The 22,177-nt window shown below is 38.3% G+C and overlaps 2 protein-coding genes across 5 annotated transcripts; one reads left to right on the forward strand and one right to left on the reverse strand.

Annotated features, from left to right (window-relative positions):
* The first annotated feature begins 553 nt into the window (after window positions 1-553).
* Gp150 (glycoprotein 150) lies at window positions 554-17,949 on the forward strand. Of its 4 annotated transcripts, none has more exons than XM_071777437.1 (9): window positions 554-775; window positions 12,354-12,627; window positions 12,978-13,300; window positions 13,832-14,415; window positions 14,675-15,017; window positions 15,103-15,468; window positions 15,806-15,979; window positions 16,058-16,283; window positions 16,479-17,949. In XM_071777437.1, the coding sequence occupies exons 2-9, from the start codon at window positions 12,367-12,369 to the stop codon at window positions 16,875-16,877; spliced, it is 2,676 nt and encodes an 891-aa protein (XP_071633538.1). In that variant the 5' UTR covers window positions 554-775; window positions 12,354-12,366; the 3' UTR covers window positions 16,878-17,949. The 4 variants fall into 4 exon arrangements, with proteins under 4 accessions (XP_071633538.1, XP_071633537.1, XP_071633539.1 ...); XM_071777436.1 differs by lacking the exon at window positions 554-775 and adding an exon at window positions 791-949; XM_071777438.1 differs by lacking the exon at window positions 554-775 and adding an exon at window positions 11,102-11,235.
* On the reverse strand, window positions 17,619-21,816 carry LOC139812556 (putative fatty acyl-CoA reductase CG5065). The gene is made up of 6 exons (XM_071777440.1): window positions 21,659-21,816; window positions 21,334-21,563; window positions 21,012-21,260; window positions 19,796-20,145; window positions 19,025-19,621; window positions 17,619-18,311 (listed from the first exon to the last, which is right to left on the reverse strand). Exons 2-6 carry the CDS (start codon window positions 21,544-21,546, stop codon window positions 18,203-18,205), a joined length of 1,518 nt encoding a protein of 505 aa, XP_071633541.1. The 5' UTR covers window positions 21,547-21,563; window positions 21,659-21,816; the 3' UTR covers window positions 17,619-18,202.
* Between the last annotated feature and the right edge of the window lie 361 nt (window positions 21,817-22,177).

The raw sequence follows: 22,177 nt of genomic DNA on the forward strand, positions 1-22,177 counted from the left end.
AGCTTCTATTGTCATTATCTTATCTTTTAACATTTTAAAAATAACGCATTATCTTTGTTATATAGTTTCGTATGTATATAAGATGCATCATTCTGTGTGTGTGTGTGTGTTTTTCTAATTTTCTGTAGAATCCCTGATAGTCATTTTAGAAGAGATTTATCTCAGACCAAGTTCATTGACCTATATATTCAACTATTATAACTAGAAACAGAATAATCTGATTTTGATTTGCAAAATCCGCGGCCAATATCTTTCTTTCAACGTCACGTTGATAACGTTTGAAGAAGTGTCCCCGAATTTAAAAATACATCTTCCATCCGTATATTTGTCTAATTATCTACTCCGCTGTCTCCGCTCCGAAATCTGCCAACCAAAATATCATTCGCTGAGCGTCATTCAGAACCGCGAGTCTCCGTAAACAGAATCTCGCCACGACCTGTTCAACACTGTGCCGCCGCTCGTTTACGCTCATTCGCATCGTCCACGCACTTCCTTTCAGCGTTCGACTGTAGCCTCTCGCCGTCCGTCGCATCGACGCCCACGCAGTCGATCGGCAATCACGGCGCGTTCTCCAACAATCTCTCAGCCCACTCAGCTCAGAGAGTGCCGCGAGCCCGAGTTCCTCTGATTCCAGGTGGCGTATCGGTGCCTCACCTGCCAGCGTACAATTTTTACCTGCGACCCTCCACCGGATCGGGGACCAGCGCCCGACCAATCGGCGCGCCCGACCCTGGGGCCCCACGCTCCAACGCTCGTTCCATCTCCTCGAGGAAAGGTACGCCTCGAATAGCTCGCTCGGCTCGAACTTAGTTCAGAAATTCCGCCGTGCGCAATAAACGAACGTGAAACCGATTGTCCTGCCTGCGCATATTGCGCCGCGTGATCGTGCGCCTTTGCGAGTGGATCGTCGTTTTACTTTGGGAACGTCGACAACAGTCCCGCGGACCAGGTGAGTGTTCGAACGCGAACGGAGCGAACGCAGGACGCCTTCCTGCACTTGGCTGACGATGCAAGATCGGGCCGATCGGCAACGCGATCGGTCACTCAAGATGGCTCCGACTTCGCCGAGGATCCCTCGACACGTCAAGCTATAGGACGTGACGTTGATCGTTTTGGTGCCGGGAACGTTATCTTATCGTCGTAAACCATTTTATTGCGTCGCGCGATCGTCGCGATATACTTCCCGATTCCTTCGTGTGCAACGGGCAAAAGCGTTCACCGAATTTCACTCGTGAATCACGCATGCTATTCCAATCATTGCAAGAAACTTTTTCCATCCTCTTTCCTTATTTGAACTTGTGCGAAACTTGTTTCTTCCTTGCCGCGTTTATTCGCAATTGTTAGCGTTGCAGATTAACGCGAAACGATCCCTGCATAGGATCGTTGAAGTCTCCTTGCATGCTGTTAACGCGTACGTCAACAGAATAAAATACGCGTTCGAGGAATCCCGGAGTCAGCTGCGATTCGAGTTTTCTTACGATCGGCTTTCTTATGCAAAAATCTCACATCTAAGACATTGCAATTTACGCAATTTCCGTAACTAAAATAAATTAACAGAAAAGTATATATTTGTTTCGCCAATAATTGATTAATGAGAAGGACTCTATTTTTATAATCGACGTTTGGCTAGTGTCGTGACTGGTCGGATTAATCGTCAAGACTTTTTCGACCACGGGTTTTGGTCGTTTCTAAATTGATATATAATCTTTGACACTTACATATAAGCATCTTATTTTTATTAAATTAAATTATTAAATTTATTGCGAAAAATATTACCTCAGCCAGGGTAAAATAAATTCAAATTTCACGAATGTTAGAGCGCAACAAATGTGGTGAGAAAAATAAAAAACTTAGATTAACTCAGAGTTGTAGTTTCTCGATACGGAGCTAGTGAAATTTTTCAAAAAGTTTCTTCGCGTTCGCAGATTGTCACGAGATGTCTCATTGTCTTCAACGATTATAATCATGTCACATCATCGTCGATAAATTACCGATTAATTACGAGCAACGCGCAACTCCATGTTAATCATTTAATATGAATGCATGGTTAGCCTTTGAATTAATTCAAAGTTAAACATTAACATGCCTCAAGTTTCAAGAAATCGAGAAATATCCATCCGCGTTACGCTACGTCACTCATATATTTCGCGTTACTCCCTTTAATCACAGAAACTCCGTAGCACCTCCGGAGTTGCAAAGTGCTTTTCGAAAGCGTATTCCGATCGCCGTAAAATTACACGAACGACAGAAATCGCACTTGAGTCATCCTCATTTCCGATTCCATCCTTCAGCCGTACGCCAACGTGACCTGGAAACCGCCGGTAGTCGAATGCAAATTCCGGTCGCGAAGATATCGCGCCGATTCGTTCGCGTCGCGTCGCGGGGCTAGTCGCGGAATTCCCTTGGCACTGCTCGCCACTCAACGCGTTTCGCGTATCGCGTATCGCGCATAGAATTAATTCGTACGTCGCGTCGCGTCGCTCGCTCGTAACGCAACTCGGTTGTTGACTGTCGACAGTGTCGACAGAATGTACTGTACGAGTGACCTCACCGTATATTTTTAGGCGTTATCGTTCGGATCTACGTCAATCGGTCAGAACACTCTGAACGATTTCGGCCGGCATCTGTCTCAATGACTTTCACACGAAACTTTCCACGAGGCTCGTGAAGACATATCCAGCGAGAAAATCGATAAATTCTTTGTAAATTGCGCCATTAAGTCATGTGATTGCTCGAGTGCAAACAAAGCATGTTTTAAAAGTATTAAGTGGCCTTTATCACTCTTCCACTTATCTTAGATACGAAATCTATATTTTGTTTAAAAAATCCCCGAATTACCTAGTGTTTTTAAAGTTTATCTTATTTAGCACAGGTAGAATAGATATTTTTATAATTTACTATATAATATTATTTATTTTATTTATATTTAAATACATTATTTATATTATTTATTCAATTTATTCAATTTTATTAATTTATTTATGTATTACATTAAAATGCAATTATAATGTATTCCTTAACCAACGCGACATAAACATATAAATCTTTGTGCAAGCTTGCACAATAATTTAAATAAAAATAAGCAAATAAAGATTGATTATATAAAGAACTTGAAATCTGTTACACACATGTTAACGGAATAACGAATAACCAAGGGAAATCAAAGAGCAGCCTGGTTGCTGGTCACGATGGCAAAGTCAGTGCAATTAATTATGTTCATAGTTTCTTATCGCACGCTGTCCAATATCATTCCGCCCATATTACTGAAGTCGAAATTAAACAATTTTGTGAATCCTTTGCTTCATATTTTCGAATTGTTCATTAACATATTGATTTTAGCTTGAACTCTTTGATTTTATTTTCTCTTCGAATTAAAAAAGATATTTTCATATACTGCGCGAAATCTGACGTTCTCATTCTCTCGCGTGATGCACTACAATGTAGGTATGCGACGTAATTCGACCGGCGCTATTATTATTTTGCATCTTTCGGATTATGCCATTACACAATAGCGCAAGGTCAGTGTCCACCCAGATGATCTATTTTTACATGCAAGAATAAGCGCGAGTCATGTGCCACCGTCGAGTCTGGTTGTGAAAGCAGGCGAGTGCATGATAATGATCAAAGTGCAAACTGTAAAACTGCGAAGCGAAATGCGTACATCAAGTTGCTACGTTGCATCCTATACTACGTTGTTATTTATATTAATAACTATATACGTATTCCTGAACGTTCCATTAATTAATATTATACAGGAACCTGAGTTTTCTCTAACGAAATATTTTACGTCTAAAATTAAATCGCTCTAAATAACAAACATGTTTCTATTAAAGAAAAACCAATTTAAAATGTATTTTTTAATTTATAATTTTTGAAAATTATGTAAATGTTACTATAAAATCGAAATTTACAAGAGAGAAATTATTTTATTTAGACAAAAAGAGAGTAATAACATTAGATATTAATTTGTTTTGTTTTTATAAAATTTCTCTGAACTCTGTGAAAAGTACATTATTTGAGAAACATTTATACGAAATGTTTAAAAAAATACTACCAATTTAAAATATTCTTCGGTGGCATTATCTTGCCGCGCTAGGCACTGAATCTTCCTCCCGTCTCGATACTTTTATTTGACTTTGTACCGGATGCATAAAGTTCGAGTGGAAGAGCCAGTTCGTGCCAAATGTATCGATTTATTCTCTTTACCACTTCGCCTTTTTTATTCCGAGAAAGAGAAAAACACACGCGATAGTTCCACACAATAAGCTCTTTATCAACGCGATGAATAATATAGTGTGATAAAAGAGATAAATGATTAATACGTGGTCGTTCATCGTACATGACAGCAGTTTCGGCATTTTACTTGTGAGCAAAAAGTATGCAAAGGAGAAAAAATAAATCACATTTACAAACACGTCAGACAAATATTTAAACTTGTCCACATTTTTCTCCATCTGCAATTGCTTCTATTATCTGTAGATAGCCATGAAAGGCAAAATAGAATCACTATCAGTCGGAAACATTAGAGATTCAAGAATCGCATGATCAGGAAATTATATTTCCTGGTTATTCCACTATAGATCAGTAGAATATCGCGAGTATTATTCTTCTCATGTTTTCCTGCATGGTGTTCCTGGTATAAATTAGTATGATTTTATCTTAAGATTTTTATCTTAAATCAGAATGTTTATCACAATTAAGAATTTAATTGACTATACTGGCAATGATTATAATCGTTACCACGATTATGCCAGTATAGTCAATTAAATTCTTAATTGTGTTAATTATTGACTGGCGAAGTCAATGTTACTTATTCGGTCAGAATGTTTATCTTAAATCAATGTGATTTGTTCCGGTTGTATAAACTTCGAAGAGAGATAAGAAGTTGTAATTTTTCTTTAATTTATTTATACATTCTAATTGTCACGCATTATTGAGCTCTGCTTCTTTGCAATTGAAAAATTAATATTTAATACAATTTTTCTAGTTTTTAGTTAGAAAATGCGTGATTCAACCGTGCTGTGACTTGAGTGTCCTCAGAAATTGATATCAAAGAACGCTTAAGCAATATTCCCGGAAGATATTTCAGTTCGGTTCACGTATGCAACTATAAAAGGCTACGCGGCAACGAACGTGCTTTCGATTCACCGTGAACCACTCGCCATTGAATCAGGACGATTTCCTCAATGCCGTGTGGTTGTGACGAGGTCGGGCTGTATAGGGATAACGACGATATTTTGTAGCACGAAACGCAGTTTCTTTATGTATCCTAATGACCCATAAAAAGAGCAACCATGTCAAAGAAAAAGATAATATTTTTATTGAAAAAGATAATCATAATAGTTATTTCACAACAAAATGATATAATTTAGTTTCATTTATTATCATTAAGAAATCACGAAGATATTGCTTTTCTTTGATAAAATTTGTGTGTCTCGGACGATACCGCAGACCGAGGAAATCGAAATTAATAGATTTCTGTTATCATGATGGACTAATTGGAAACGTACATAAGTTTCAGATAACTACAAATTGTACAAGTGCATTATATTCAGAGTTTGATAAGAAAAATCTAACGAGTTTCGTAATTACGAGTTCACTCAAATAATGGGCAACAATGCACGCTATAGATTCATATTACATTTTAGTATTTTTACAACTTGATATAGAATCACTTTTTGAACTGTATAGGTAAAGAAAAAATAGCGTTTAATTTTGAAGAATAGTTCAAATTAACTAAAGAAGATTACCTAATAAAACCACATGCACAATTTCAGAGATACTTTGTGGAATCGCGCCGTTTTGAGTAATATTTATGTTCCGCGCGGTAGGCGTAGGTGTCTTCGTGGCGAGCCGCATTTAAATCGCGTAAAATACGTATTATATCCTCTGTCCTCGGTCCCGACGTTATTTATTAAGCGAACAACCGGACAGACTCGTATCGTCCGTACATATCGAATACGATGAGGCATCGACACGTGCGGCCGTATCATCCGCGCGTTCACTATCTTCCATTTCTCTTTCCCTTCTGCCGAATCACGAAGATCTAGAGGGTCAACGGCGTGGATTGACCTCTAGCGAGCAGACGGTTACTGACACGAGGAAAAGCATCGTTGCAGCGAGCAAGCGCGGATTGTGCCTCAGTGCTGATGAGATATCGTCACGGTTGATGATTTCTAGGAATTAAGATTCTCGCGGCAGATGCAGCGGAACTTTAATCGAACCTCTAGACGCTCGAGCGGCGAGTCGTTGCGCGAAATTCCTGTGGAAATTTATAAACAATTCTAGGAAGATGAAGGAAAAATGCGCTTGTGCTCATATCTACGTGATTTGTATGCGGTGTCGCTTTCTAGAGAGAGTTCAGGGGAGTTCAGAGAAATTGAAAAAAATCTAAAATACGCAGCCGCTCTCAGTCGTCGCGTTTGCAGGCTGTACCGTTTGTTAACCGTGTACGCTAAATTACAACGGGCAACAGCGCGACCGGAGACAAAACAAATATGCTCTTCGAGTACAGAGTACGAGAGATAAATATACCGATAACACAGTGAGATAAAGCACAATATCTTTCGTGATAAAGAGGAAGTGGTGAATGCTATATTCTTGAGAGTTAAATAACTCCAGGTAGACAGAGGATAAGATTTATTTAATTGAAATGTTTATTTGGTACGTGAAAGTAGGTTTTTAAAATGGATTGACGATAACAATTAAATTAAAGATATCATCCGAGAGCTATATTTACAATAGTCTCGTTTTTTTATTATTCTCTTATTCTTCCCTCTCTTCCTTATTTCTACTTGTTAGAAATATTTTATTATGTTATTTAACGATAATACTGTGCATTATCACATTGATATTAATTATACAAATAAAGAAATGTCATCAATATCTTCATTTATTCATTTATTTACACAAGAGACGTTGGGTAAATATATACGTCTCTATATGTGTACATAAATTAAAATATAAAAATACGTTTGGTTCATCCCACGTATATCTCCATATATAAATAAAATAAAATATAAAAATGCATATGTCATCGCGAATTCATCATATGCTAATTATATAGCTTCGCATATAGCTATTAAACTAAGGAGACTAGACGCGCAATCTGTCGTCGTAACTCATGTTACTTTTGTAATTGCAACGCTCGCGCATTGCGTAAGTTCCAATTACGATGCGAAAAGCGTTTACGCGACGAAACAAGAGCATCGCGGAAAAAAAAATACATGCCGATCTTCGTGAAAAGGTGGATTCCGAACGAAAGGAATGTATATGTACTCCTCGCTCAACATTCTCGTTTAATGAGTGAAGCAGTTTTACGATCCGTGCACATTTGACGATAGAAGCTGTACGTAATAACCGGTGATAATTATCATAATCGCTGGCATATACTACACCATTCAACCTGTACGTGTGTTTGCAATGGAGACGCTGACATTTTATCACCGTCTAGAGTTTCTAACGTGACGTCAGATTCTTGGGCTATCAATAAAAAATTATTTAGCTATGCAAGCTATGCTATCGCGAATTAATCGCTGATCGTAATTTTCTTTTGAGCTTATTGTTCGCCGATATCATGCACGTTTATTGATTAGAATCGCAAATGGATTTTGAATGAGAGGCATTATTTAATTAATGTTGAAAGAACATGAATAACATTATAGGTGCTCTGGTGTTAAGCTAGTCCTGAGTGGATCACAATCGCGCTCACCGCGACAAGACGAATGACAGAATGGACGTGTAATTCCTATTTGGAAAGCAAAGTATGCCTCTTCGAGGACGCGTGTTCGCATCGTGCTGCAATCGGACACGCTCGCGTACGCCCAACGGAATGTGTTGGATTAAAGGCGTGGACGATCGCAAAAAAAAATGTCAGACTGGAAGAACATTCGCGGATATGCAACACCAATACCTCTCCGTGTTTAAAATTCAAATTGAGACTTGAATTACGATAGTCGCTCTACAATATCAAAAATTGTTATTGTTATTAGCAGGGACTACCGTTGTTACGAAAGGAAAAAGGTTTGATCGATACCAATGCAATTTAATTGCCTTCTGTCAATCGCATTGGGTATGCCTACGCAACATGTAAACAGCGAAATAGCTTTATCGGTAGAGAGAACGCGAATCATCGATTTGAATATCATACATGCAACCTACATGAAACCTGTAGTAGAAATAAAAGAATTTCCGAGCTGTTATTTAAACAATATTTTATGTATGTAGACATAAGAAAGGAAATATCATTACATTCCTTCGAGATAACTCTGTTGTAGACAGATATTCACATGATACATTATTTTCTTGGCATTCTTTGTCTTTCTTCAATACAAAAAAATAATTTTATCATATCTGTAGTCATTTCTAAAGTATTTTTCAAAGTATTTTAGAATAAATTTACGGAGAAAAGATAAAAATTTTCAAAAAGACTGTCCTATCAAAGAATAAATTCATTAAATTCCTAAAAACTATTTTCAAGCTTGCCATACATAGCCAGTATTATTTTTATATTATCTTTTTACTTTTACCCGAATTAACCTTTTTTTCCTCCAAGAATATTTCCTCATAATTTCATATTTGAACTCTCTTGACATTATTTCTACACGGATCAGTCAAGTTGTCTGGATTGATCCGCTGTGTTACTCGAAAGTAGTACCGAGACATCGAGATTAGCTGGATCTCTTTCGAATCAGGTTGGTTTCTCGCTCTCCTGGACCCGTCGGCGATTTGGGACTCGAGGGGAGGAGCTGACCACCTGCGCTTGCTTCACTTCGGGGCAAAGTAATTCTACCTGGCTTAAATCCCGCCGTGGAACCGTCAGGTTATCTTTGAGAGATCGAACAAAGACTCCTCCAGATGGAACTCGTGGGTCCTCTATATTTAGGCTTCCGCCTCTTAAATTCACGCGTAAACGCGTGTGTTTGTTCACTTTACGTTCGATCTTCTCTCTAGATACATTCCACAAACGACTGTGCCACGATCCGTCGATCCTCATCTTTTCTTAAGAAACTTCTCCGATCCAACAAAGAGGCGCCCATACGGTATTGAAGAGGACGAAAATTTTCGTGGGGACCGTAGACCGTTTTCTGAATATCTTCTTTCATCAGTTGATCTCAATGTGGAACATATCTCGAATTGGCCGAAAACGATGAGAAATCATCCTGCTGGCGCGGACGTCAAGCGCAAACATAATTCGCTTAATTCATCGAAGATCAAATTCGATTGACTGATCGAGAATTAGAATGACATTCTAGAGATGAAGGAAATCTTTTAATCCCGGCCTTCACTCACAATCGCAATTCGGCTTAAAAAATATTATCATGATGCGAGTATAATATCGACAGGCTCTCATGATCCGCACGTAGCTCGGCAGATCGCTCATGTTGCCGAGTGAAATAAAGAGGCATCGAGTAAGATAACTCCATTGTCATCAGGTGACGAGAAACATTTCGAGTGACTGTTGCGTAGCGCGTCGATTGTGTGCGTATGTTGAAAATTCTTCGAGAAATACAATTAACTAGTAATAACACTGGTGACAACACTAACAATAACACTAATAACATTAACTTAGCGATTTTTTTCCGAAATGCACACCCGAGATAAGATTGCCAAGCTGCGTCGTGCGGTGTTGTTTCGATTTCGATTGAGATTCTGGTATCGTCTAGTGATTTTCTCGGAACTGGTCTGCGTCTTTCTGACGTGTGAAAATAATTGCCCGATTTCAGCATTTACAAGTTGCCGCGACATTTCCACCGCATACCGATGCATTTCTTACATAGGGAGTTAGTTACGCGTCACTGATAACTATTCCACGTGCTCTTTGCATTTGCATCTCGAAGCCGAAGTCCGCGCCAGGAAATTGTTTACACGGAAGACCGACGCGATTCTCACAATAACTTGCGTAAATCCCGCTCCGATGAATGCACGGTCCATTTTTGCCGAGGCGGATCGGCTCCGGAGACTATAATGCGACGCGGCGCAAATAATTCTGCTCGATAAAAAACCTGAACGATAACAATTGAACAACGCAATATTGTTTCTTCGCTCTCTCGCTTCTTAATTAATAAACATTTCTACATTGTCATTGTTTTTTTACTAACGACATATTCTTATAAATGTGTCAAATCTTACGTTTATTGTAAAGAAATGATTTTAAAACGCGCGAATAACAATGAAAATCACGATTGATAAAAACGCTCAGTTAAAAAATCGATCTTCGTACTTAACCCCTCGATAAAGAATACGTGACTGATAAAGACACATATTGATTGAACACACGTAGCGCGAACGTGCAGCTTGATCGTTATATGTATAACAAAGAGTACGTAAGCTGAAGCTTTAGCGCTTTATTAATTATATTTAAAAATCTATCATGAGTTATTTAAAAGAATCGAGTCTTTTTGATTGTCTTCCCGTTTAGATTGTACGCGATAACATTTTATTTCAGCCGATCGACTTTCGAGACAATAATCTCCCTTCACATCGGTTACGAAGTTGTTCGGCCCACGTTTACAGCCAAATACGTTCACAACCGGTGCAAACAGGTTTCCTCGTTGTTTGTGTAACACTCAGACAAGAGTCATTATTTACAAATAATATCATAAGACCATTATAATAACATTATTGTAATAAAATAATTTCTGTAACAGTTATTGCGATTCTTTTTAATAAACTGACGCTCAATACATAATGTAATTACAGCAGTATACCGGTTAGCCTCGGCGTTGATGCTGCATGAAAATGAGATAATAAAACACGTCGCGAAAAAAAAACAATGTGTGACGTCTTTTTGTCTGATGACGTATTTCCCACGTAAAATATACTTCCTTGTGTCTCTCTGATGATTACGATAATATTGCGTAACAACAATCGCGCGACACTGTCGTGTGTTTAGTAATTCTCGCTACGACTTATAAGGGATATTTCTCGTCTTTTTAACGATTTCTGTTTCCGCCATCTAATAATCATCTAATGACCATCCAGAACGCGCTGCGTTCATTTTCATCCCCGTTTGTCGACAGTCCATAACTATCGCATATGTGCCAGAAGTCGTGCCAGTCTGCAAACCGTCACGGTTATCTAACGTCAACGTCTGTAGGTGGGGCAATAACGTTGTACAGTAACGCGAACAGCGTTGCGCCGAATGCAAGCACATTCGTTAAAATCTTCGACGCGACAAAAGCGGAGTAAAGAGTTTGAATTATCGTGACGCGATCATTTCTGATTATCGTCGAGGTAAAGATACTTTTTTGCGTGGAAATGCAATAGAATCTCGATTATTCAAACGCTATTTGAACGGAAGTTTGAAAGTTGTTCATAAGTCTAAAAGTTTTGAAATATAAATTGCATTTTTTGTATATAAGAATTGCGATACTTCGCATTTGCAGCGATAAAGTAACGTGGAACCGTTAATACATCTTATTTTTGCGCCTGCAAAGTGATTTCAAAATAGCACATCCGGTTTGAACGGAAGAAACCTTGGTGCAACGATTGAAGGTATTCCGGAAGAAGGTTGCTCTTGTTTCTTTGGAAACCGCAAGAGTTTCCGCTCTTGCACTTGATTGCACCAACACGAACGTGACGTTCCGACGTACCTAACACCCGATCTCTTGAAAACTTTGATATAGATTCTTGGTATTACGCTATCTATATAGGAGTGACAAAGCGATGTAGCGTTATTAAATCAGTGTGCATAAAAAAAATCAAACAATCAATATACAAAATGGTAGACATAAATTTCGTTTTACTAATGTTTAATAAATTAAAATTCATACTTATTAATCTCTTGTAAATTGACCGTTTTGATATTTTAGCAAATACGTTTCGGAAAGTCAAATAGAACAATGTTTGCTTTGTGGAGTAAATTGGTCAGCAGACGTTATTTGAGAACGGACGTGAAAAAGTCTCACGTTACACAGAGCATCTCAGATTCATTTTCAGTGGTGCAATTTTAAAGATTTCAACGAGCGTACTAAGAAAGAATGCCGTTTAATTATTCTTTTAAGAAGCGAAAGATAATAAGCTAACGATTCTCAGAAGTTTTAATTTCAAAACATATAAAAAGGAAAATTAGAATTGCATTGAATTAATTACTTACCTTAATTAATTAGTTGTACAAAAATATAAATTATAATATAATAAATTTAATTTGTTTCTTTTATATTTTTCACTAAACTTTTACGTATAAGGCAAAATTAGAACGCAATTGTAGTTGAGAAATTATAATAAAAATTTCTAATGAAGTGAAAGTCTATTATGAGCACGAATATCTTTGCTAATGCGCCTGAACTACCAGCAGGCATCGTACATATAAGCAGGCATCCTTGTCTTATCCAATAACCGATTATTTTCAGAATAAACCATAACATGGGGATCTCGGCAGCTTGGCTGCTGACCATCTTCTTGGTGGTCGCTGCCATTACAACCGACGCATCACCTTCTTCGACATCACGCACTACGGAAGTCGTTCGTACCAGCGGAGTAAATGCAACGACCGTCGAAGCCGCGAAAACGACACCGAAGGACAGCTTTATAGATTACGCTAGACCCTTCACGAATATGAAGGACATACTGATGCAAGAGATCCAGACTTTGGACAAAGACACTTTAGACAAAGACGATGCTAAGGTAAGTGCAGATTTTTTTGTTACATAGAGTACATTGCGTTCCATGATATCTTTAATCTTTTAACGAAGTAAGTACGGTTACCTTTTTATATAACGGATAGTTTTAATCGCAAATTTATGAAGCTATACGTAATAATACTTGTTAAATATTGACGGATAATAATTTTCTATTGCTCGCATCATCGCAACACATAAAAAGGATAAATAATACGTCTGAAAAGAGAATTCTTTTATCAAACCTAATTTAAAAGGTCGAACTTTGGAATACAGTTTGCTTCAATTTGATTTTTGCCATATTTAATTAAGTAAGTTACACTTACTTACTTTAATTACGATATAAAAATTATTTAGATCCAGGAAGAGGTAGCGAAGACTTTCAAGGCCGAAGCGCAGAGGGACATGATGAACTTGCGAATAAAGCCGACTTTTAAACCGAAGATAACTGTAAAATCAAATTCGCTTCTGGGTGAAGATGAGGAATTAAAGAAACTCGACCCTATACCTTACGAGGATGATAATAGCGACGAGGATAGCGACGACGACGACGAATTCAGCGACGAGGAGTACGAGGATGAGGATTTGCTCCCGGGGGTGGATGATGATGAAGAAGTTATGACGGAGTGCCCTGATTATTGCAAATGCGCCGGGCAATACGCGGCTGCGACAACTGCAACGTATGTTTCTAATCGGATCTTTATGTAACTGAATAATGTCCCTTGGTGTTGACGGCAGATAAAAAGAACTCGTAGAGTGGCCTTCGCTTTCTGTTTAGAGCGTAATAATATGACAGTTTTGACACATTAATGAAGACTTAATAAGAATTAGATAAATATTCCATTCTTGGTTATAGAATTTCGTCATTATGCGTAAAGCTCAAGGAAATATGCAAACGCGATTAAACAAGATAATTAAAAAATTACGTAAAATGTCATAATTAAATATAAATAATTTAATTGTTTCAATGTCTTTTTTTACGTTACAATTTGCTTTGTAAGTTCTCCAAAATTAGTATCTAATTTCAGTTATAAAAGTAAAGTCATTAGACGATCTCCTGCAGAATGATAAAATCTAAATCGATTATAAAATGGGATTATAATACAACTTGTCTTAATATTCGTGATAACAATCGTGCATAACTAAACAGTATGAGAATGCGACTTTTCCATTAATCTTCTCTTCATTATTTTTTTACTTACTACCCGTAGATGCACCAAATTGACGAACGAGCAGTCCTTTGGGTCAAGTATCGCTCATCTGCGCATCGAGAACGCCGGCGAGATACAATTGGGACCGAACGCCCTGCGGGCTCGGGGCCTTCAGCAATTGGAGTCCATCACCATCGTCGACACGCGCATAGTCGAGCTAGATCGCACAGCCTTCAATGGCATCACGTACCTGTTTGCCGTGAACTTGACACGCAACGGTCTGCAGGACATCCATCCGAACACCTTCCAGAACAACACGCAGCTCAGCCTGCTCACGATCTCCGGTAATCCGCTTAAGCACATGCACGACTCGAGGCCGACGAAGCACTATCTGCTGCACGCACCCTCGGTCACCGATCTCGACTTCTCGAACAACGGCATATTACGGTTGAAACGCACCGCCTTCTCCAAGATGCACAGCCTCAATTTCATCAATCTACGCGGCAACCGGCTGAGAGAGATCGACAGCACGATCTTCGATTCGCTGGACCAGCTCATGGAAGTGGACCTCTCAGATAATATACTGAATGAAATCCCCATTGACCTGTTCATTAACAAAGATGTGCAAATTCTTCGTGTCGCTGGTAAGAACGATGAAACATGTGTATCACGTCATGCTATTATTTATTAATAATTAAGCGAGAAAATTCGTTAATTAAAATCCGATTTAAATTTTAATAATAAAATTATAAAAATCGTAAATGCTTGATTAAATTTAACAGAGATAATACAAACTTAGTTGATTAATTGCTTAATGCCTCATACTGATAAGTAAACTAAAATTTAGTTATTTCACACTTATTTTAGAAACTAATAAAGAAAGAATTATTTTGTATTTTCTAGGAAATAATCTATCAACGTTGGCCACCATAAGTTCTTCGAAACTGACGATGCTCGACGTCTCCAGAAACAAGATCAGGATAATCGGCAAGGAGGATCTGGAAGGCGTACCATTATTGGACCAATTATATGCCAAGTCGAACAATTTGAAGAGAATCCACCAGCACGCTTTTAGCAAGCTCGAACAATTACAATATCTGGATATCAGCGATAACAGGCTCTCCTTGTTAACCGAGCACCATTTCAAATCCAATCCAAGACTGCAGGTTCTGCTGATGAACGACAATCCCGCTTTGCAGGTTCTGCCAGTTTTCAAAACCTACGACCTGGAGCACAATACATTCAGGTGAATATGTGTCACTTTGCCGTTTTATTTTAAAATACCAAATAAATTAGTACTTACGTATTAAGTAATTGTCGTTATTTAACAGCACCATCCGTTTCGAGTGCGCAAATTGTGGTCTGGACAGCATCAAGGTAGGCACGTTCGACGAAATGCCAGCGTTGACTCGGCTGAAGCTCTCGAAGAATCGCCTGACCGGCCTGCCCGATGGACTCCTGGATAATCTTTCGTCTCTTCGAGAATTGGATCTGTCAGACAATATCATCACTACTCTCACGCCTAACATGTTCCGCGGCGCCGTATCTTTGAGTAAAGTGAACCTTGGCCGCAATCCGTTGAGAACACTGCAAGTGACGCCGTTCCTGAGCATTCCAGGACTTCTCAAGCTGGATGTGAGCCGGTGCAACCTCGAGCGCGTCTGGAGCGAAGCTAGAGTGCCGTTGAAGAGTCTTCGGTGAGAGAAATTTACGGAAATTTATTTATTAATAATTAAGCGAGAGAGAATTTGTTATTTAAAACACAATTTATAATTCTAATAATATTCATACAGATTTACAGATGCAGAATTGTAGAAAACTAAATAAACTAAAATTATTGAAATCGCACTATGATCTCTATTATCATATTTGAAGAAAATTCAGAATTTTCTTCTAATAATATTTGAAGCTTTTGCAAAATCTTTTTAATTACAAACAAAATTATTCTGTGACATTAAAATATTTATTGAATAGTGTATTACGACGTTAAGATATTCGTTGACCAGGGTATCTCACATTTTCGTTTCCGTTTAGGTTCCTGTCGGTTCGCGGTAATCTTCTGCGGCGAATCACCGTCGAGGAACTTAAGGCCACGCCAAATCTCGCCAGTCTGGATTTGTCGCACAATCCCCTGGATTGTGACTCCGAGTTCACCGAAGCTGTGCAATGGCTCACCGATCATGGCGTCGCACCGACAGAAGTACTTGAGTGAGTATACTCAAGTTCAGAGACCAGCTAAATATGTCATGTCAGGACTTCTCTCAATCTCTCATGTTGTTTTTACAGACTTTCCAGTGATAAGTTCGATGATATTGAAGATATTGATAACATGGATTTGATGGACGTCGGTCAGTGGACGGACTTGGCGAAGATAGTTTGCGATGGAATCGACGATGGTCCACCATCCAGATCGTTTCCTGGCAAAGGCACACGCCCGAAAGACATTCTTCTGGATGTCGATGTTATAGAAGATGCCGATCCTCTGTTGAAAAACGAGCTCGATAACGATGAGGTAAGACGACAATGAAATAATGTTCTTCGAAATATGTCTTAGTATTTCTTTTACATACTTTAATTGTTTAATAACTTTTAATATTGTAATTTATATAATTTTCAATTCGTGTAATATCATCAGTATCATCACATATTTATCGATCTTCTAAATTGTAATGATAACGTGTGATAACGCCGGATGCGTTTCTCACAGAAGCTGAACATCGATCACGGCATGCCGCATATCGACGAGCCGCGGCTCATGGAGAATCAAGAATACGATGAGGACTTCGCGATCACCACGGAATATCACACTTGGTACAACTTGAGACCCGGCTTCAAGGTCTGGCTGGTTTCCGGTACCGTCCTGTCCGTTCTGGTAGTCTTCCTGTTGGTGGCGCGCATCGCCTGCTGCTTGGCGAACAAACGTGGACGGGGTCCCGTGATCAGGCCGCCCCTGATCCTCCGTCAGGGTCTGGTCGACAACAAGAACTGCGGTTTGGTGTACAAACCCCTGCAGGAGGAAATAGCCACGCCTCACATGCCGAAACGAGGTAGCTTCTACTCGAGCAGCACCTTCCATTACGACAAAATCGTACCAGAGAGTGTGTAAGAGAAACTTGTTTCCTGATTAATTAAGTGACCAATTACGGGGCGACCGGATGTGATTGGTTGTGAAGCGGCGGGCTGTCGAAGATCATTTCGCGCCGTTCTCTGCGAATCAAGAGAAGAAGTTCTTCAGACTGTTATTGGGTGAACGACGAAGCCGATGAGGATAATTAGGTAGACTCCTTCGACCAATATAAATATATGCTCTATATATATGCGATTTTATCAGCAAATTGGCAGATAATTGTTTCTATTGAAAGAGTATAACTATGAGCATTTAATTCGACCTTCTAGAAACGCGTAATACGATTGATCGAAAAACGTGTTTCTTCTAGGCTTTGTCGTGTTCTCAAAGTTTATACAAAACACGTGATTAAGAAGCGTTTATTGTTATTATTAACTCGAAGATGCCTGATAGAATTAAAATATGGATAGTTACAGTATCTTATTTAGATCCATAAATCGCGCAGTACTGTATTACAATCATACATAATCATGTTTTTTTTTATAAATAATAAAAATTTACATTATTTTTTAGAAAAGATAGAGTTACAGAAGATTATAACAATGTACTTATTATTTATAAATCTAATGCTTGTAACAGCTCTACTCGGTTAAGCAAGGAGTTTCAAAGCGTAATTCAAGGAACAGCAGTACTGCCCAGAAGCATATTTAATCAAATGATGCATATATAATCATTTTACATAAGGATGTAACTTAATAATAATAATAATACTTGGAGAAAATTGGGCAAACGCATGTTTATTGATGGCCGGTGATGGACGAATGAAAGAATTACATGTGACAAATGTAAAATTTTATATGAAACGGAACGAGAGACTTTCCTGTAGGATGCCCAGTCATAGTAATATATGCCAACATTATCGTAAAACAATTTTTTAATTATGGTGACAATATCTTTACTTAGCGAGAATTCGAAAACTTACGTCGAAAATATTTTGTACGTACGTTATGTCGCTACGCACGCACAGGCTCTTATTATTATGCTATTATATATATATATATATGCTGTAAATAATAAATATTGTTTTAATAAAATTTAAATTAGAATCAAATTGTAATTTATTTCCCACGATTCTAAACGAACCAAAACGATTCTAAAACACATGGCGCAAGCGAATTCGAGATATCTCTAAAATTGACAAAGATACGTAATTTGTTTATTACAAATACATTGTAACCTTTAAATTATTCCACTACAAACGAAATTATTGCTACTATACAAACAACTGCAAAGAAAATGTTACAATTTCCTGTAGTTAAGAATTCATTTTGCGAGTGCCAACTTCACGGACCTGTTCTGGGCCGTCAAACGATCAAGCGGGATATGCGAAGTACGAAGTACAGCAGCAAAAAGAAGACGCATAGCATTATTATCAGTACCACGAGTTGCACGGTTTTGCGAAGCCAGTATAATCTGTAAACAGATAAGTAAATCAGGATTCGAAAAGTAAGACGCGTAACCTTCTTCCATAATAAAATAGATAGAATAAATAGAGAAAATTGGTTAATTATCGTTTTAAGTCAATCGTATCGTTTCTGAAAACATTCACATAAATATTTATAGTAAAATAATATGAAATAGATGATAGTAATAAAGAAACAAATAGTGCGTGTATTCAACATTAACATACACTGAGAAAAAAATACTGTTGCTTCAATTAAATGTGGAATTCCGGGGTGCCAAAAACATAAATAGTTGATTCAATTGTAAATAAATAGTTGATTCTCAATATTTGAATTATTAAAACGACTACACTATAGTTGAATCAACTATTTATACAATTGAATCAACTATGTATGTTTTTGGCATCCTGGAATTCCACATTTAATTGAAGCAACAGTATTTTTTTCTCAGTGTAGTCATTTAAAATAATTGTTTAAATAAATAGGATAAAAAAAAAAGAAATCATGTAGAGAAAAAGAGATAAATTCTATAATATAAGTTCTCTAAATTTTAAAAATATAAATATAAATTCTATGGTGAAAACATTGACAAATGTTGCAAATGATTGAAGAATCTTTCTTTAATACAGATTCTGATTTTCGAACAGACACCAGGAAAGAGTTCTACAAAGAACTACCGCGTTGTAACAAAACGATTGCTGAAAAGCAAAAAATATGTCTTACTTTGTGATGCGTGAACGAGCAGCTGGCAGTGTGTCCGGACTCTCTTTCAGGAGAAACTGTCGTATTCCCAGAATGTAATGCTCCAAGTACGATGGCCAGTCGATTTGCTTAACGTCGAACGTGAATGTTTCTCGATCCTCCGGACTGAGTTGCTCATCCAGTCGTCGCACGTTGTCGTCTCTAAAATTCCATTGTTTCGTTCTGAAGTACTCGAAACTCTTGGTGGCTTTGGAAAGTTTCGTCTGCAGGCGGACCATTATAGGCCGCGAGCCCTTGAGCCGTGCAAGAGTGTCTAAGATATACGCAGGTAGTGTGTGCTGAAATGTCACGCACAATTTGTTTATCATGGCGGAGCTATGGCAACGAACGTTTGGATACCAGAGCACATTGTCCATCGGATGTAGCCGGCAAGTAGAGATCGACAGATCGATGAACCGCTTCCAAGTTATAGGATTTTGCTGGCCGGTGCAACAGTTGTAGATCGGGATGGTGTCGGTGCGTTGCGTGGCGATCTTCCATGCCGCGCAAATCATTAGGTTGATCACAATGTCGACGGGCACCAGATCCACCACATTGTCCTCGTCGCATAGCATAGTTCTGCAAGCAAGAGATCGCGATTTGTAAGAGAGATTTATTTGCACGGGAATAATGACTTACAAAGATTGTGAGCGATACTAAAATAACACAATACCGAGAGACGTCAGTATTCATTCTAATTCTATTATAATACCGATACTATAGCGATCGCTAATTATGGCCGCCCGTTGTCACCTGAGGAAACCTTTCCCAGCGGCGGCGATAATCCCCGTGGGGCCGTTGCAATTGTCCACCCAACCGGCGACCGGTTCTCTGTACGACGACAGCACGATCGATGGCCTGACAATCGCCACCGGTAAAGAACCCCTTTCCTGCTGGAGCATTCGCTCGGTCAGTGCTTTGGTAAATGTATACGTGTTTGGTCGACTGGCTATCAGATTTGGCGTGAGTTCCTCAAACATTTTGTCGTCCATCCATTCCGTCAGAGCGATCACCTGATCAGGTTCCGGTTCCACCGAATAAATCTCCTCGACGACATCGGTCTGATGGCAATTGCAATATGCCGTTGACACGTGAATAAACGCCTGCGATTAAACATTTGCATTTATCGCATATTTTGCAGCTATAAATTGTTAAAAATAAGGAATGCGTACGTCCATTCTTTTGCCTCGTGTCAATCGAACGTGCGCTTGTAATGACGGTAATGCGTAAAAACATGTCGCCGAAAAAAATTCTAAGTATACCTCAAAAAAGAAAAAAAAAGAAGAACAAAGAAAAGACACTTTAAAAAAAAATAAATATCACTGTTTGATGATCAATTGCGCGCAGTGCCATCAAGTTGTACAAGTTCTCTGCTCCTTGATTGTCACATAAAAGAAATCGTAAAATTTATCAGAGACAATTATCTGCGAATCGCGTGAGAATATTTTCGCACTTTATTATTTTGCGATATAAAATGCGTGTGCATAAAATGACAATAAAATGTTCATTTACTTGTTACAAAAAGTATCTTTTGAAACTTCCGTGTAATATCACTTGACACTTTTTTTCCCCTTACACTGTACGTTTCATTCGCGCTAATCCGTGGCTAATCCGTGGCTAATCCGTGACTAATTTATGGCTGTCGTGAACAAACAAACAAATGAAATTGTTAAACGATAGACGGTGAGTGATTTACGATAAAATCGCGCGATACAATTAGAGTGCAGAGTACAAATGCACTCGTATATAAGCCGGCTCTATAGAGATGAGGTAGAGATGTAAACCCTCCGTAGACAAAAGACACTGTAACCTTTCGTAAAGAGCACATTCGTAAAAAAAATGAGATTACTACAGACAATTTGTCTTTGATTTACTTGAATTCGATTTACGGCTGCAAGTCAATCCGGCTCGTCGCGGCGGTTTGACAGTTTAAATTGAGCAATTCGAAAAGAAAGAATCCCACTCTTACCTCCACATTGTGCATGCGGTTGCATAATTGGACCAATCTTTTCGTGCCCAACATATTTATGGTAACCGAAAGCTTCAGAGCCTCGTCGAATTTTACGGTTGCCGCTGAATGAAAGACGATCGATACAGATCGTATTAACATATTTTGATCGTCCATCGAGATGCCCAACTCCGGTTCCGTAATATCGCCAGCCACGGGTATGATCTTGGTAAGCTCGGCAGGTGAATCCCGCCGTAGTTTCTCAAAAAGCTGCCAAACGTAATATAACTTTAAATTTTTTGAAATAGCGATTGAAATAGCAGGAGAAAGGTGATATTATTACCGGCCCGTTTAAAAGTTCCTGCAACCTCTCTTGTACATTGTGGCCCTTTTTAGGTCTCATTAGAAGGTAAATGTTTTTGATGTCCGGACACGATCTCAGTAGCTTCTCGACAAGAACCTTGCCCATGAAGCCTGTAGCTCCGGTTATGAAAATCGATCTGTCTCTGTAAAAATCCTTTACGGATGTATACTCACTGCCAGCCATCGTGGCCATATCAATTATTACGCGTCCTTTAAAAAAATATCAGGGATTAGAAAAAGACAAAAGTACTTAATAATATATGGTTATTCATTAATTTATCTAATTATTGTGGCGAGTATCCTACCTGAATTATTTCGTTAAATCCTTGAATATTACTTTCAGGCAGAAAGTACTTTACACCTCTGATTCCGCGATAAAAGTCGCCCACGTTTCTACATTTTTTCCATAAAATCACGAATATTAGATTTGGCATTGAAAATTTAGTGCAATTGTTACTTTTTATTTTTTTAAAGATAAAATGTATTTAAAGGCTATAATGAGGAATAAGACCAATATACGAGCATTAATCGATGTTACAACATATTCATATTATATCTAATTTTATTGAAATATTAACGTTTCATACCGTACTCGGACTTCATCAGAATTGTCAATAATAAGCGAATAATTAAGTACTAACATATATAGGGGTCAAAACGTAATCGATTATACATAGAAACATACCGCAATCACAAAGTAAAAAAAAAGATAGTTAGAAATTAAAAAGATAGAACGCTTTCTTCTGAAGTCTGTCATCCTCCATTAAATTTCCGTTTTTTTTTTATATATCATCGTCCCGTGGAAACCCATGTAAGTCAATAAT

The sequence above is a fragment of the Temnothorax longispinosus genome, chromosome 5, assembly GCF_030848805.1.
Source record: "Temnothorax longispinosus isolate EJ_2023e chromosome 5, Tlon_JGU_v1, whole genome shotgun sequence".
Classification (NCBI taxonomy): Eukaryota; Metazoa; Arthropoda; class Insecta; order Hymenoptera; family Formicidae; genus Temnothorax; species Temnothorax longispinosus.

What these genes read in the sequence shown, in the direction of transcription:
- LOC139812556 (XM_071777440.1), bottom strand. Translation starts at nt 21,546, where the DNA reads ATGGCCACGATGGCTGGCAGTGAGTATACATCCGTAAAGGATTTTTAC. An exon ending in AGGAACTTTTAAACGGGCCG is followed by an intron (nt 21,261 to 21,333) that starts GTAATAATATCA and finishes TACGTTTGGCAG; the next exon opens with CTTTTTGAGAAACTACGGCG. An exon ending in ACCGCATGCACAATGTGGAG is followed by an intron (nt 20,146 to 21,011) that starts GTAAGAGTGGGA and finishes GTTTAATCGCAG; the next exon opens with GCGTTTATTCACGTGTCAAC.
- Gp150 (XM_071777437.1), top strand. Translation starts at nt 12,367, where the DNA reads ATGGGGATCTCGGCAGCTTGGCTGCTGACCATCTTCTTGGTGGTCGCT. An exon ending in TAGACAAAGACGATGCTAAG is followed by an intron (nt 12,628 to 12,977) that starts GTAAGTGCAGAT and finishes AAAATTATTTAG; the next exon opens with ATCCAGGAAGAGGTAGCGAA. An exon ending in ACGAGCTCGATAACGATGAG is followed by an intron (nt 16,284 to 16,478) that starts GTAAGACGACAA and finishes CGTTTCTCACAG; the next exon opens with AAGCTGAACATCGATCACGG.